Here is a 17,411-nt window from a genome sequence, read left to right as displayed (position 1 = left end):
TTGTGCCAAGTGTTAAGGAAACACTCAGTTTCATGAGATTTTATTTCAAAATCTATTTGCTGCTAATGATAATCCTGTATAGCTAATAATACTCCTTTAGCTATGTTAGCAGAGCATTCACCCCCAGAATAGGGACGCTCTAGTTCAAATGGTTAAAGCGATATTATTATATATAATAAAAAAGGATCTAGGCTATTTAGTTGTTCTATTTGACAAAATAAATAAGTAATACGTCATATTTATCTTGCTCAGGCAAATATGTAACGAGATGCGTTACTTTAAAATGAAGGCATATAAGAAGTATGTAATGTATTAAAAAATAAATTAACTTTACCAACAATAGTCATCTTCAGACCTAGACATCGCAGCTCAAAGTTACATAACACGACGGCAGTGATTCTCGATCTTTCTTAATTTCAAGGACCCCCATTTTGATGGGACGCAGATCCCCATTTGGTACCATTTTATATCTCCAAATATCCAATGTTACACTGTACAATTAAATGCCTAGATATGATTAACAAACAGATGAGAATACAAACAGTGCAGTGCATCTGTGACGAAGTGAGGGAAAGACGCGCTGCCGGAGCGAACAGTTGGTTGGAGCACATGCCCATGCAGTTATCTTCAGACACGCGCATGCATGGCGTGCGTGGATGGATTACATTCTATGGCAGGAATGGCCGGACGACCTGAATCCACGGCGGACGGACCGAGATGTGCCTAGCGTAAACTCTGGCCTGTTCGTCCTCTTCCTTAACCACGCTCACCTTCCGCGGCAGCATCTTCAGAGGGAGAGTGTCGTCGCCGTTGTGAACGTACGGAAAGAGCGGGTCGGTGAAATTGTGCTGGAAGGTGTGCAGGAACGTGCCGGTGTCGGGATCGGAGAAGGACAGCTTCCCTCTGCTCCAGTCCAGCTGGACCCTGACCCTCTTGGGCTTCTGCTTCACCACGAGGGGAACGGTCGCCCCCGCGGGCCTGAAGTGCGCCGCGTATTTACCTTCATACAGGCTTATTTTCCAGCACTGGCCCGCTCTTTTCCCCTTCCTCTGCGGGGACTCTGCCAACATGCCCACCGTCCAGTGGCCGTTGTCTCCGACCTCCACGTCCCAGCTGTGAGTCCCCGAGTTGAAGCCCGCGGAGCTCAGCACTCGGCAGTAGAGGTCAAACCTCTCCGGGTTCTCGGGCAGCCGCTGCTCCTCCACGCGCCTCACGCTGGTCAGGTCGCCGGAGAGCATCAGCCTTGCGTGGGCGGTGTTGGGGTCCAGCACCACGGGGGTGTAGGAGACGATGTCCTTCATCTTGTCCCAGACCCTGAAAGCCAGGTTGCCCAGGTGTTTGGCCTCGTCTATCAGAGCTCCCGAGACCAGCTGTGGGTCCTGCAGCGTGAACTGGACCCGCTCCACCGTGGTCCTGTAGATCTGCGTGATGTGTTGAGCTCTCAGCTCCTCCTCTATCGTTCTGATTGTGTTGGAAAGGGTCAATATCTCTCTGTTCAGACCCTCAATCTTCTCCTTCATCATCTGGCTCTTCTTTGACTCATCTTCCCTCAGTGCGGCGATCCGAGCCTCCTCTTCCTCCTGTAGAAAACGATGAAGCTCCTTAAACTGTTCCTTAATCTGCCTCTCTGTGTTCTGAGCCTGGACCTTGATGTGTTCTGCAGTTTGGTCGCAGTTTGTTTTAACTTTGGTAAAGACCTTCAGCTTCTCTTGCAAGAGCTCCAGCGACTCCTCTGCCGCCTCCCTGGGGTCCATTTTCCGACGTTTCTCCTGCACGAAGGTCTCACACAAGTTCTTCAGAGCCAGGTTACAGGGCGGCTCGTCCATCGAAGACACGTCCTTGCAAACCGGACATTCCTTCATTTCCTTATGCGCCCACCACTCGTGCAGACAGGCTTTGCAGAAGCTGTGGCTGCATAGCAGCAGAACGGGGTGTTTGAAAATGTCACGACACACAGCACAGGAGAAATCTCCCGAAAAACTCTCCGACAAAGACGACTCCATGTCTGGGCGAAGCTTAAACACTCTTCTTCAAGGCAAGGAAAGGAAATCAGCGAGTCAAATCGTGTTAATGCTCCTTTGAATAATCCTGGTTCTTGTTAAATAGCGTAAGAATAGAGTTAGGAAATTAAAGTGAAGGTCAGTATTACCTTCCGTGGCTGTGGAAAAGAACTGTGTGTGTGGTGCTCCCCGACTTTGGTTTATCTAGAAATAGATTAACTTTGAATGGGCGTCATAGTGACATCACCATACTTGAGCATGACAGCCACACACAAATAAGCATAGAATATCAAAAATCTCTTCCCAACTTCCCAAATGTTTCTTAACCATAAAACACCCGTTTCTCTTGCGAGGACCAGTTAAATACATTACTCACAGTGTCTTATTTCTCAAATCTTATTTTATTATACAATTTAGGCATTTAGCAGACAACTCACTTAATCCAGGGGTGTCTTACAAAAAGCAAGAGAAGCACACTTAATAATTAACACTCGAATAGTTAAAGGACAACTTTAGTTTTTTACAACAATGGTTCATATTTTAGATTGTAATTAAACAATATAAAAGATGAGTGTTAAAATTATTTCATTTACTTCTTTCTATTGTTTTAGAGTATCTCATTTCAGTGGTTGAGGGCATGCGTACAAGTGGCTAAATATGTAATTCTACACAGAATAAGCCCATTTCCAAGATACAACGCAACCTTTCATGGTTGGATGTGACTTATGGGGGCTAGAAGTGTTACTGTAAATAGCAATAACTATGCAGGCCGTGCAGAAGCTGTGGCTACACAACAGGATTACGGGCTGTTTGAATGTGTCATGGCACACGGGGCAGAGGAAATCCTCGTCTGCAAAAGAGGTCTGGGAAACCATTTGGTCTCTGAGCGAAGCTGAACACTCAGCGCTCAAGGAATCGTTCGGCCAGTCCCTGTAGACTAGAACGTCCCCTGACGCTTACTTTCACCTTGAAACCCCTGGTTCTTGTTAAAAGTCACGATTCAAGCTGGGTCGGTCGATGTGGCCTCCTGTTGCTGTGGTAAGACTGTGTTGTGTTCTTGTTTTGTTCTCTCTTGTAGAAGACCCATTTAGAATTATGTCACCGTGACGTAACTCTAAATTGTCAATAAACTGCCACAGTGGAACAGTCGGCAGCGCCGATCTACAAGCTCACAACGTGGCGAGAAGCGACACTTTGTGAGCTTGAAGATCTGCTATTTTTACTAGTTTGGGTCCCGGGCAAACGTCTAATTTCTCTTTTGGGTCACGAGCCAAACGTTTTGGGAACCACTGTTCTAGACTACGGTGCCTTTTTGAGAATCTGAATTCTCACCTTCGCCATCTTTAACACTTGGGGAGCCAAACTCGTTAAGGCCACTAGGTGTCCCCTTGCCACAGGAAGTTATCTCGTTCACAGACGAGGCAACAAACAGTTAACTTTTTGAGCCTGCAGCTGCCCTTTGAATTACCTCAGTCCATTACGTCACCCAGTCTGTGCAGGCAGCCCTTCTGGGGAAGACATCACGGAAGGACTTAACATTGCTTTAGATTCTACTTTGAAACATAAGAACGGCTTTATCTAAGAATGACATGAAAACAGCCCCATGGAAGCAGAGAGCTGATTGTTTTCACGGCGACACTTTACCGCGATTTTACCGCAATTTTTGGATTTTAGTTTCGCGAGCGTTTGTAAACAAATGGATTATCCTCCTCAATCTTCTCTGGACACGCACGTGCACACGCACGAAGCTTGCGAGGCACGTCAAAACAAAGCGTAAGTCAATGGTGGCAGCAGTAACAGCTATAAATGTTATAAATCTTAGCAGCCCATGTGTTAAAGGAGTCCAGTGACTCCGATCAGTCTATGATGAAGGTTTGTAAATACAGATACATTATTTTATGAAATGCACACCTTCCTTATGTACCTATTTCACTGATAGTTAAACAATGTAAAAAAAAAAGATAATGCATAGAATCTTTGTTTTATTTGATGGCCTCTCAGCCTTGGCACTTTAGGAAATGTACACCACCAAAGGCCAAGTGACTTGCATGTAAAATGATTACATCTTAGGCCTGCTGTTATCTGTTGAGCTCTGTGAACTCCGTAATCCACCAAACAGCTGTGGCTTCGTCGCTTGTAGTCGCTTGAAGTTTGATGTAGTTTTATTCATAGTCTAAAATTCCATTTAGGTTTAGACCGCGTAGGGAGAACGTTTAGTATATAAACCTGCTGAAACTGAAACGCAGTTGTGTCGTGGAAACGCAGTTGTGTCACGCTACCCTGAAACGGTTTACACAGACGCACACTCACACCACCTCCAACAGATGGCGCCAGAGATTTTGCCTGTGACACAAGCATCCATGTCTGCAACCCATGCATCTGTGTTTCTCTGTGCGTGTGTACGTTGCCTGATTAACATTGACTCATTTGAAATGTCTGTCGTTTCCGCGCGCCCTGGCGGTCGCTTATCGCCTTTAGGGCGTCTTACTGGTATTTTAGTCATATAATATTTTAGTTTTTGTCTAGTTTTAACTAAATGAACATCATTAAAGTGATCCCTGACTAATACGACAAATATGCCTTAATACATTATAATTGTCCTCTATAACTACAATGTAAAATTAAAAACACCTTCAATATTTTATTTCTTCAAGAAATAGCTAATCTTTCACTCAATAGGGGAAATGCATGTCGCAAGTTGATGATGTCATAAATGTCATGTGTGATCTATCCCTATGGAATTTATGGAATGCATGTGCAAAAAACACATTTGAAATATTGAGTTGATGCTCATATTAACCATATGAAGTATTAAGTTTGTTTTTATTTGCACATGCATGCCATAAATTCCATAGGGATAGATCACACATGACATTTATGACATCATCAACTTGCGACGGGCATTTCCCCTGTTGAGTGAAAGATTAGCTATTTCTAGAAGAAATAAAATAATTAAGGTGTTTTTAATTTTACATTGTAGTTATAGAGGACAATTATAATGTATTAAGGCATATTTGTCGTATTAGTCAGGGATCACTTTAAGATTTTAGGCAACTGAATCTATCATTGATTTAGTCGACTATCTATTTTGGCTGGCCTTGATGGCATCATAATGCCTGATTTGTAGACCGGCTGTGGCTACTAACAATAGCAGATCTACAAGCTCACAACCTGTGGGCTTCTAATTTTTTAGCTTTTTTATTTTTGAGCGGTGCAAAGTGCTCCTTAAAATGTGTGAAATTCGCTGGACATTTTTAAATGTTTGACATGTATGTATCTCTTATTTCAGAAATATTTTGAAATAATAATTATTTTACAACTAAATAAACGAAAGTATAACAAAAATGTATTCGTGACTCATAGAAATGGTGGCCCAGCTTTCTAGCTCATGTAGAATAAGAATATGCGATCAAAGTGCTGGGATTTGTGCGTCAAAGAGGGAGGAAGATGTGACGTGATGTTGCTGTGAAAATGTAAACCGTGGCATTGTTTCTGAGAAGCCACGTCGTAAAAATGTTTGAGAGCCCCCCAAAACAGTAATCATACACTAGTAGTACAAGGGTCTTCAACAGGGGGTCCTCCAGATCTTTGTTATAGAAAAGTTTTTCTCCTGTTTTATAATAACCACTATATAACCACTTGAATCATAGTGTCCATATCCTGAGAACTTTAGCCAAAAATAGCAGATCTACAAGTGCGAGGCGCTGGGAGCTTGCAGATCGGCTTTTTTCGGCAAAGACGTTTGGCACAGAGGGGAAAAAGAGCAGACTAAGTATAGAGTGAAATATCAAGTTAGGCATTGACGGTTCTAGTGGTTAAGTACGTATCTGAAACACAAATTGAAATGAATCCAAAATACAATGATGATTGTGCTGTCAAACAATGAAACTATATGGAATATATTAAAAAGTTGTGGGGGTCCCTGCTTCATCTCTTTCTCAATCTCTTTCTCAAATAAGCCCCCATGCAAAATAATCATAATCGTAATCATCATCGTCGTCGTCGTCACCGTCGTCTTCGTCGTCTTCGTCATCATCGCCATGTTCTACGTCATCACAATCATTGTTTTCATCATCGTCATCATCATCATCGTCATCGTCATCATCATCATCATCTAGTTCATTATCCTCATCCTCCTCCTCTTCATCGTGGTCCTCTTTCATCACGCTGATCCTCCTCGATGACATCGTCAGAGGCAGGGTTTCGTCACCGTTGTAGACGTTCGGAAAGACCTTCTCCGTGAAGGTGTGCGTGAAGATGTGTATGAGCGTGTCCGTGTCGGCGTCAGAGAAGTACAGCCTCCCTCTGTTCCAGTCCAGCTGGACTCTGATCCTCCGGGGTTTGTGCCTCACGGAGAGGTCGGTGAACGACCCTGGCGTGTACGCAGTGTATTTGCCGTCGTACAGGTTCATGCTCCAGAACTGACCCCCTCCGTTCTTCCCCTTCCTCTGGAAAGACTCCGCCAACACGCCCACGCCCCAGTCGGCGTTGTCCCCGACCTCGACTTCCCAGCTGTGAGAGCCCGAGCTGAAGCCCTCTGAACCCAGGACATACAAGTAGTCGAACCTCTCCGGGTTGTCGGGGAGCTGCTGTCTCTCTCCATACCTCACGCTGGTCAGATCACCGGACAGGATGAGTCCTGGATGAGCAGTGTTGGGGTCCAGGATCACAGGAGTGTAGGAGACGATGTCCTTCATCTTGTCCCAGACTCTTAAGGCCAGGTTGCCCAGGTGTTTGACATCGTCTATCAATGCTCCTGAGACCAGCTGTGGGTCTTGCAGGGTGAGCTGGACTCTGTCAACTGTGGCCTTGTAGTCCTGCAGGACCGACGTGTTTTCAGCTCTCAGCTCCTCCTCTATGGCCCTGATCGTGTTCGAAATGGTTAATATGTCTCTGTTCAGTGCCTCAATGTTCTCCTTCATCATCTGACTCTTCTGCTTCAGTTCCTCCCTGAGCGCAGCGATCCTAGCCTCCTCCTCTTCTTGTAGAAACCGATGAAGCTTCTTAAACTGCTCCTTAATCTTCCTCTCTGTGTTCTGGGCCTGGGCCTTGATGTGTTCTCCCGTCTTCTCGCAGTTTGTTTTAACCTTAGTGAAGACATTCTGTTTCTTCTGCAAGAGCTTCAGCAATTCCTCGGCCGCCTCCTTGGGGTCCATCTTACGACGTTTCTCCTGTGCAAAGGTCTCGCACAGGTTCTTCAGAACCAGGTTACTGGGTGGATATTTCCTTTTGTTTATTTTCTTGCAAACTGGACATTCGTATATTTTCTTATGTGTCCACCATTCCTGCAGACAGGCTTTGCAGAAGCTGTGGCTGCACAACAGGAGAACGGGATCTTTGAATATGTCACGACACACGGGACAGGAAAAATCCTCTTCAGAAAAAGACACCTGGGCAGCCATTTAGTTATTCACTGTCAGTAGATTCAAGTTGGTCCAGTATTACCTCCTGTGTCTGTGGAAAGACTGTGCTCTTGTTTTAGTTTCTAGAAATAAACCAGTTTAGAACGATGTCACAGTGACGTCAATGCACGTGGAACTCCATATAAAGGGAAGATTGAGGTCATGGAGTGGAACTCCATGTTTGGGCAAGAATGGAGACACAAAGACAGATTTCCAAACTGTTTAGATACTAGAGGTTCTAACTTCGGGCCGACATCAAGGTGTACGTTGCACCACCAATCTGACCAATAGGTGATCTCTGTATCCATCAGTCCTTGTACCTTACATGCGCAATTGTGCATACATGAAGATCACTTATGTCATCTTGAATAGCCAATGGAAACAAGACCGCAAGGACCTTTTTGGTGCAATCCTTTTAGACAAAGTGTTTTGACTGTACTCGTGCTGTTCTGCATTTCTGTCTAATAGAATAATCAATCAATCAATCAGTCAATCAGTAGATGCCCATATACCGTACTGTATGGGCATACCCCGCCCGGTTTTGCAATACCCGCTGTATCTGTTGTCAGAGTACCCGTTGTACCCGTCTGTCTGTGTCCCTTTTATGCTAATATACGGAGATGTATATATATATCCACGAGTTTCCTACGCCTCATAGTGCATTGCGCAAACGTCTGCACAGAGGTTCCGCCGCCGATTTACAAGCTCACAACGGGTTGCATCTGCGACGCGACGTGAGCTTGTATGTCTGCTGTTAAACCCGGAAGTTAGGTCCTGATAGTCTCCAGTAAACTCCCGCGGAAACTTGTGGATATATATATTTAATTTATATTTGTGTTTGGCACTTGTGTGACTGCAGGATCTCCAAGAACATCCCGACCACCAAAGATGTAGAGCCTCTCCTGGAGATCGACGGAGACGTGCGGAGCTTCGAGGTGTTCCTCTCGTCCCGCACGCCCTTCCTGGCGGCGCGGGACATCAAGACCTTCCTGCCCTGCACCGTCAACCTGGACCCCAAGCTGCGGGAGATCATCGCAGGTAACGTCAGACACGATCAGAGACTTGATAACACTGAGCTAAGTTCACTTCGTTACTGAGTAACTTCTTGAATGAAGTTCAAAATGTATTCTGTCCCTTTTATGCCCATATATGGAGATCCCTGATGTCAACAATATTAAGCCCATATCGGGGAATGCCCATATATGGACATATTGTAAAGAAATTAAGACACGGCAACCACACTTGCAAATTCATTCTGACCGTCTCCCTTTTATGCCCACGTATGGAGATCGCTGATGTCATCAATATTAAGCCCATGTATCTGGGAATGCCCATATATGAACATACTATGTCAGTCTCATGATAACCAGTTTGGTTGTCACGATACAAGTCACACTTGCAAATGAATCCTGTCCTTGTCCCTTTCATGCCCATATATGGAGATCCCTGATGTCATCAATATTAAGCCCATATCTTGGATTGCCCATATAGTCATATTGTGTCAGTCTCATGATAACTAGTGTGGTTATCGCGACTCAAGTCACACTTGTAAATTAATTCAGTCCTTGTCCCTTTTATGCCCATATATGGAGATCCCTGATGTCATCATTATTACTGTAAGTCCATATCTGGGATTGCCCATATATGGACATATTGTGTCAGACTCTGTTGTTTCCTTAACTGTCCTACTGCCAGATGTTATTATTTATTTATTGGGGCTGGTGCCAGCAAAAAGCAGCTTACCTTTGTGATGTTATAGAAAAGTATCTATTGGTTCTTTCTAAACTAATTCATTTTACAATGGAGGTCAAATGTGTACTTTGGCCATACTGGCAGCAGAGGGCAGCCTTATGCAATAATTAATGTGAATTGGGCCGCTCCGGTTGCCATCCATTCAGAGTACAGAATCGCATCAGAGCAATAGATCTACAGATCTACAGATCTACAGAAAACAGCCAGGAAGGGATTTGGGACTCCATTAATGCTAACGTGCGGTGGAGTTTTGAGAGCAGCATTACGGGAGATGTTTTTACTGTACACGGCAGCGCGACCCCATATCAGCTTACAGTCATCAGACGAGGTAAAAAGAACGAGCCGTATTGGCAACGCGCCGCCGTCAAAATTGGGGCGAACAGGAACGTCCGAAGCAGTAAAAGAGTTAAGTAAAGAAAGTACTAATCTCTTCCTCCACCACTATCGTCCTCTCCCAGACGTGCGTGCGGCCAGGGAACAGATGTCCTACCCGGCGCTGCAGGAGGGTCCCGGGACCCAGCGGCCCACGTCCGTCTACAGCCAGGTGTCGGCCCTGTCCCCCTCCGCCTCCTTCACGGGGCCCTTCAACGGGGGCCCCGGTGGACCCCCGCAGACCCACAGCAGCTACTACAGCGGCCTGGCGGGGCCCCAGCACCCCTTCTACAACAGAGTGAGTCCCTATAGAGCAGGGGATTCTCATAGCGGGTGCCGCGGTGAGTGGTGGCACACTAGGGTGCCGTGATGCAAGTCCATGGGGTGGAGCCAGAATACTATCGTAATGTTCGTGAATGTATCGATATCACTTCAGTTTTACCACTTAGACCCTCTATGCTTAGTCAAATGGACCTGAGTTGCACAGACTTACTTTCCGTCTACACCAGATCTCCTCCCCGATGCAAACTCTTGTAGATCAGTTATTTGGGGCAAATAATCCCTCCAGAATAGCGAAGTAGATCAGTTATTTGGGGCAAATGTTCGCTCCAGAATAGCGAAGCAGGGGTTCAAGTGGTTAAACGTCAAGCATAAAGTTATAGTTATTTTCGATCTGTCATAATCAAAACAAATATTTCTCGCGAGTTTGCCTCGTGGCATACTATATCTTAGGGGGAAAGATTTACATGTTTACGTAACATCATATCTGGCAAAACAACTAAACTATTGATATGACCAAGTTTTTTTATCTAAATTGTAGCCCTTTGACAACAAGGTGTGTTTATTCATTGATCAACGTTAGCACCGTTAGCTGACAATAACACACAGCGAGGATTGAACAGCGATGGGAGAGGTCCAGGGCCAGACTGGGACATATATTCGGCCCTGGCATCTTGGTCAAGACCTGCCCACCACAACCGAGAACCGAGCAATAACATAGAAGATCTACAAGCCCACAACGCATCGAGGCAGCCATGCGTTGTGGGCTTGTATGCTGTTAAATGTTTGTGTGGGACTCCTGTGCGGCTGTGCCACAGTAGCCTGTGATTAGGCTACTATAGGCCAGTATTCAGATGATAGACAATCCAGTGGCCCAATCATGTGATGATTCTCATCTCTGTGGGTTGGTGCTACTGAAGGATTGGCCCTCTCCACTTGTATAGTCGGCCCAGTGGGCAACTGCCCGGTATGCCAGATGCCCAGTCCACCCCTGAAGAGGTCACAGATGGATTTAGGTGACCTGAACTATGACCGTTTTCCTCGGTTCATTTGGTCTCCATTTGACAGATAGACAGCATTTGTTGGTAGGTAACCGTGGTGATCGTCAATAGCCTGGCGTTGCTCATACTAATTCCTCACTGCACTACCGCCAGGGGGTGGTGTTGTGCAGTCTGGTTTATTAACCAGGCTAGATCGTCACGTGTTGAAAAAACAAAACAAAAAACAGCCTCAAATTGTGTGTTTTCCCACAGTGCTGTATGTGTTTCATCATTTGTTTCCTGTCTGTGCTGTGCTCCTGTTTAATTTGATTTCATATAAGTTGTGTAAAGTACATTTTTGACTGGAATAATGACTTGTGGCAGCAACAGTGACGTAACGGCTCACGTCACTGCGTTCATTTTTGCATTTTCCTGTTTGACATTCTGTTTGATCATTGTTTTGATGGATGACGTTCGGTTTGATCATTGTTTCGATGGATGCCTTTATTTGTTACATTATTTCATATCCTCACTGCCGGGCACAAACCTTCAGTCATATTTTAATAAAAAGAAAATCAGACACCAGGGGTCTTCAACATGATCATCCGGTATTATGATTAGGCCTATACTAAAAAGAATGTATACCGAAAGTGTTAAAGATGGGGTGCCATGCCAAGATTTTTACCCTCTAAAACATGATGATCAGGTATTATGATTAAACTAGGATGAAGATTTTTTTCCCCAAAAATAAGTGTACAGAAAGTGTTAAAACTAGACCAGGTCACCTGGTTCTGCCAGACCCGCAATGAAAATCAGAATGCAAGGAAGGGGTGCAGCTAACTAACACATGAACACACAGGAATTTATAGTCTCAGCAGCTCGTCAGCCAACTCAACTCAGCTGGTCCCGTACAGGTGACGGCACTCAAGGCAATCAGCCGAGCAAGGGAAGGGAGGGGCAGATGCGTGTGTGTGTGTGTGTGTGTGTGTGTGTGTGTGTGCGTGCGTGCGTGCGTGCGTGCGTGCGTGCGTGCGTGCGTGCGTGCGTGCGTGCGTGCGTGTGTGCACAGTGAGGAAAAGAGGGACAGTGAGGAAAAGAGGGACCGACCGACCGACAAAGCCTTTTGTAGGCCGACCCTCTGGGTCTGGCAATTATGTTTTTATTTATGTGGCCACACCCACCAGTTCATTAAGTATGCCTGGTTGTCAGGTGGGTGGTGACCCAGCTGAAGTTAGCCACACCCACAGCTGCTGGGTGTATGGTAAATGATGATTTTATTATGTCAGAGACTTTCACAGGGAAGCCATATTTGCATAAGCCGGGGGTCTATTAGAGTAATGTTAAGTCCATAGACACATACAAAACTGGAAAAAGTACAAAACTATGGCACCGCCTCTTTAGCATGAAGTCAACATGTAGCGGGGGTCCCTGCTTCATCTCTCTCTCAGACCGACAAAAACAAAACAAACAAACGAAAAACATTGAAGACCTGTTGTCTGTCACACACGGTTTCTACCCGACAGCGACGATGTTCTTGAAGGCATTGTTGTGCATTAATTCAGTCTCATTTCATTCATCCATCCTTCCATCCATATAGTCCATGGGCCAGACAAGATGTCGGTATACCAAAAGGTGGCAAAGCTTACTTAGCATTTTAGAGAAACTCTATATCTATAGATAATATTTTGGTATGATAACCCTTCCTGAGTCACAGCTAAATTGGTGTTATCGGCTGCTGAAACTATGGTTTAATGATGAGTCATCACTTTTCACAGTTTTGGCCCAAGGAATGTTTTTCATGCAAAACACATGCATGCAAAAAACCCTAGTTTGACCCCTCACATGCTACTTAAAGCAGATTACGTTTTTGCATTGTTTTCCTGTATAGTAAAGTTAATGGGACCACAACTTTCAGCAGCTGAGTGATTCCCAAAAATACTAAGTAACCTTTGCCACCTTTTGGTAAACCGACATCTCGTCTGGCCCATGGACTAATACATCCATCCACCCATCTTTAAATGTGTTTTTTTCCCCTTCCCGCACCACCCCCATCCCCACCCCCACCTCAGCCATACTTCCCTCAACACCTGTACCACGTTCCACGGCCCTACATGACCTCCTACCCACCTCCACCTCCTCCACACGCCATGCCACGCCTCCTGGCCAGGGCCCCGCCCCTCAGGGATCCAATGGGTGGACTCGTAAGTACGCCGGGGTATAGTAGGACTGTAGGATTAAAGGGATAGATCAGCCCCTATCAATAGGGAATTTAAGCCAGGACGGTTTTCAGGATGGCTCCGCTATAGGTGGAAGTACAGCTGCTATGACGCAATCGCCGTAGCAGTCAACAGCCGTCGGCTGAACTCTTTGGTTCCTATGGTGATGCGTCTATGCAGCAGACGTTGTAGACACTACGTGGAAAGGTAGTTTCTGCCGGAGTAGGAAGGACTGCGACGGCAAGCAAGTTTATCTATCGAGCACTGATCCATTTCCAGTTACCGGAGTGGACTGCCGTAGCCGTCCTTGCTTAAAGTTCCTAATTACTCGCCCCGTGGATACTTGAATTCATGGATGTGTTTTGTTTTTTTGCATTCCTAAGGCAATAATTAGATGGCCAGCATTGTTCCCTATATGGAGACACAAAGAGTCTCCTCAAATTATTGGCTTAGGAATGCGACAAAAACTAAAAAGATATCCATGAATTCAAGTCTCCGTGGGATAGAGTTCTCAAATTGTGCCCGAACCCGACCATACCCGAACCCGACCGACATTTAGGGTAGGGTAGGGCCTAAAATGTATGCTAATTAGTCGGGCCGGGTAGGGCTCGGGCTTAATGAAAAAATAAAATATTTGTTTTTATTATTTTATTACTATTATTATATGATGGACCCGACCATACCCGACCCGACGTTTTCGGGCCGGGTAGGGCCTAAAATGTATGCTAACTAGTAGGGCCGGGTAGGGCCTCGGGCCTGCCTAGTTAGGGCCCAGTTAGGGCCGGGCCTTAATTTTCAGGCCCGTTGAGAACTCTACCGTGGGATGATTAATCGATTGAAAAAAAGTCATTTTGGGGGTGATCTATCCCTTTAATATAGATTCATAGATGTTAGATTTAGAGGTCACCATTTTACCACAATTAGCAGTCTACGCTCTCAATCCAGAGAGCGACTTTAAACAGTAAGCAAGGTAAACACAAGGTAATACAATCAAATGCATAGAGATAGTAATCTAGGATAGCTTGGTAAAAATACAACCTGTCATCAGTCTAAAGTCAGTAGGTACATTTTATTTATATAGCACATTTCACAGAGAGATCTCACACAGTGCTTTACATTGCAGTAAAGCAAACCAAAGAAACAATGAGAAAAAGGCTGTAAACAGTATAATATAAAATAAATATACTGTAAAAAGATATTATAATCTGTACATTTCAACAATATAAACTATAGGATGCCCGGTCAACAAATGAACCTGACATCTGTCTAAATAGCACGCGATCTAAATGACATTTTAACCTTTGCATTAGCCTGGAAGGTGGTCCATGTTAGGGTTGGAAATGCGTGCAGATGAGAGCGACAAAGAAAAGTTGCTTAATTAACGTCTCTTGGGCTCTAACGATGGCGATGTTCGTCCGACCGTCACTTTGGTCAGACACAAACACAGAAACACACACACACGCATACACACACACACACACACACGCACACGCACACACACACTCTTCTACCTGTTAAAAATGAGAAGGCATGCTTCTTCTGCTTCTTCTTCTTCTTTATTTAAATACGCTACTTTCTTCACCTCCATTATTTCCTCCTGTGTTCCTCAGCGCGGCCACTCCACCTCTCTCTCTCTCTCCTCTCCGTTGGTCTGACTATCCTGATGCAGAACTGTGCTTTGTCCATTTCCCTCACCTGTCTGTGTGTCTGTCTGTCTGTCTGTCTGTCTGTCTGTCTGTCTGTGTGTCATTGTGTCTCCATGCAGTATAAGGTGTCCTCTTTGAAAAGGAAACAGGTACTGGAACCCTCTCTGACCTCTGACCCTAACGCTGGCTTATCTTGACCTCCCTGTCGCTCATGCTGCCCTGTTCCCACACTGTGTGTTCTGAACTGACTACACCTCCCAGCATGCACCTTGGGACAACTAATTTAGCTAGCGTCTCCTTTTAAGACGAAACTCCTTCTGAAAATGTTATATTTGAACTGCTCAGAGTTCTGCTCACCAGTCTGTGACTGAAAACGATACTATATTACTATACTATACTATACTATACTATACTATACTATACTATACTATACTATACTATACTATAGGCCTACTATACTATACTATACTATACTATACTATACTATACTATACTGCGTTGCTGCTCGCTATTCAGCCTGTCTCTTTAGAAGACTGGTAACGTACGCGCCATCGGATACATAGGTCCCTGGTTCGTCTCCCGGCCGAGGCTACACTGTTACTGTACAAAACAAAAATATACTCAAATCTGAACCTAAAACAAATACAGTGGAAATACATTTTCTTCCGATGTGTTATTTTTCCCCCCATCAACTGCTCATACTCTATATCCATGATATCTATTCTAATATGGACAAAACTGTTACGTTGATTTATATATGCTTGAAAGACATCAAAGCCTTTCCTCTGTAGCGACATGGCACACGCGTTAAGCTTAAATTACGTTGCAAAGCTGTGCAGTAGAGTAGACAATATGTAGCGTTTCCTCTCTGAGCAGTTCAGATGTTTGATGAAGACCTTGATGCTTTGCTTCCTTCAGTAGTCTCTCTCTCTCTCTCTCTCTCTCTCTCTCTCTCTCTCTCTCTCTCTCTCTTTTGCACTCACTATACCATAAAATCCTCTGTGTTCGTTTAACTCTGAGTGTGTACAAATGGAAGCAAATGGACCCGTAAAGCCTCGAAAAGAGTCGGGTCCGCGGTGGATAGCCTTAGTGCGGTGTAGTCTTTTTGAACGTTAACGTTGTAGTTTTATGACTCAAAAAGACTACACCGCACTACACCGCGGTGGAAGGCTATCCACCGCGGACCCGACTCTGTTCGAGGCTTAAGGGTCCATTTGCTTCCATTTGTACACTCTCAGATTTAGCAATGGATAACAGGGAGTATGTTATCGTGTAAACTCGCAGACACACACGCACGCTCACATGCACACACGCATGCACATCATAATATCATCAGCATAGAGATTGAGTCTGACTACTGTACCTCTACCTCGGTATGAAAAGAAGATGCTAGTCATAGACAGTAGTCTCGGATAGTTGCAGGAATTATTCCCAGTAAAGCTATGTCCATACCAGTTACTAAAAGCCATACTGTGTAAGCTTTTCAATGAAACAAAATAATGTATTTTTTATACAGTCTTTTACTGGTACATTCTTCCTCAATAACCATTACACATACATTTATTTTTTGAAAACGTATCTTAACACTGATAAACACTATTTGTTTTACCCCGACGCTCAATCCTAAATGACATATAGGAAATATGAAAATAAGTATAGCCAAATGAACCTATAAATTATAAATTAACCTTTGATTATTAGACAGCTGGAGTAAACACCAGCAGTGCTATGTGATTCCCTGCTGTACATTGTTGAGTTACTTCTGACATAATCTTTCACTAGTATATTCTTCACAATAACCTACATAAATGTATTTGTTCATATGTCATATTCCATCCATTCATACAAATAACCATAGCATTAGCACAAAAGTAGCACTAGACACAACTTAACACGACTAGACTAGATGAACCCTCCTGCGCCGAGTGTGTTGTGTGTGTGTGTGTGTGTGTGTGTGTGTGTGTGTGTGTGTGTGTGTGTGTGTGTGTGTGTGTGTGTGCGTGCTAGGGCATTCACAAATAGTGATTTTTACTATTCGAATTATTCAACCTCAAAGTATTCGAATAGTCGAGGGGTTGCGAGGCGTTGTGAGCATGTAGATCTGCTATTTTCACAATATTTATCTGCGGAACCGAGTCACATTAAATGTAATAACTACAATTATACAACAAGTAGTCCGGCTCTCAATGGAAAACAGGCTCTCCAACCGTGCATCAAACGAGCACAGATGCACTGCTAGACCTGGGCCTAATCACATGAAGAATGTATCACTCCGCCACTGCACCTGATTATCCCATATGGCACAGCTGTGCCCTCTGGAGGGAAACACACAGTAGCAACTTGCAGCGCAAACTAGCCACTCGGACCGGATAACAACTTGTTACACTACTATCCCGTTGGAAATGGATTGCACTGTTAATTTCGATATATTTGGTGGACTTACTTTAGATCAGGGGTCCCCCCCCAGGGGGTCCGCGACCCCTAGGGGGTCCGCGGAGGTACTGCAGGGGGTCCGCGAAATTATTGCAAAAAAAAAAAAAAAAAAAAAGATGTTAAAAAATAAATCATGATTCTATCCATTTTGAATAGCTTGAATACATGATTACTATGCAATCGACAGATTGTTGATATTATTGACATTGGTTCTCAGTTAATAAGTACTATAGAAATGGTAGTGGTACGGCCCACCCTGCTCGCTGTAACTTGTACATGTTTAAAATAAAAAATATGTCGTAGCCCCCACCCCCCCACCCTCCGATATGTC

General features: G+C 44.5%; 3 protein-coding genes across 3 annotated transcripts in view; 1 reads left to right on the top strand and 2 right to left on the bottom strand.

Annotated features, from left to right (window-relative positions):
- The window catches only part of LOC308300392 (kinase D-interacting substrate of 220 kDa B-like), a gene marked incomplete at its 5' end in the record, with an annotated part of 45,099 nt that overhangs the window by 24,301 nt on the left and 3,387 nt on the right, over positions 1-17,411 (top strand). The window contains 2 exons of the mRNA XM_080744211.1: positions 8,262-8,440; positions 9,613-9,824. Coding sequence (XP_080600337.1) covers positions 8,262-8,440; positions 9,613-9,824 — 391 coding nt within the window. The remainder of the gene's footprint in view (positions 1-8,261; positions 8,441-9,612; positions 9,825-17,411) is intronic.
- LOC308300300 (E3 ubiquitin-protein ligase TRIM35-like) lies at positions 669-2,003 on the bottom strand (the record flags this gene model as incomplete). Its single annotated transcript, XM_080744118.1, has 1 exon — positions 669-2,003. One exon carries the CDS (start codon positions 2,001-2,003, stop codon positions 669-671), a length of 1,335 nt encoding a protein of 444 aa, XP_080600244.1.
- On the bottom strand, positions 4,276-7,402 carry LOC308300299 (nuclear factor 7, ovary-like; the record flags this gene model as incomplete). The annotated part of the gene is made up of 2 exons (XM_080744117.1): positions 4,276-4,280; positions 6,211-7,402. The coding sequence occupies 2 exons, from the start codon at positions 7,400-7,402 to the stop codon at positions 4,276-4,278; spliced, it is 1,197 nt and encodes a 398-aa protein (XP_080600243.1).

This window comes from Nannobrachium achirus, assembly GCF_963921795.1.
Source record: "Nannobrachium achirus genome assembly, chromosome: 16".
NCBI classification, from domain to species: Eukaryota; Metazoa; Chordata; class Actinopteri; order Myctophiformes; family Myctophidae; genus Nannobrachium; species Nannobrachium achirus.
The sequence above is the reverse complement of the archived record's forward strand: the minus strand, read 5'-3'. Positions and strand labels throughout refer to the sequence as shown.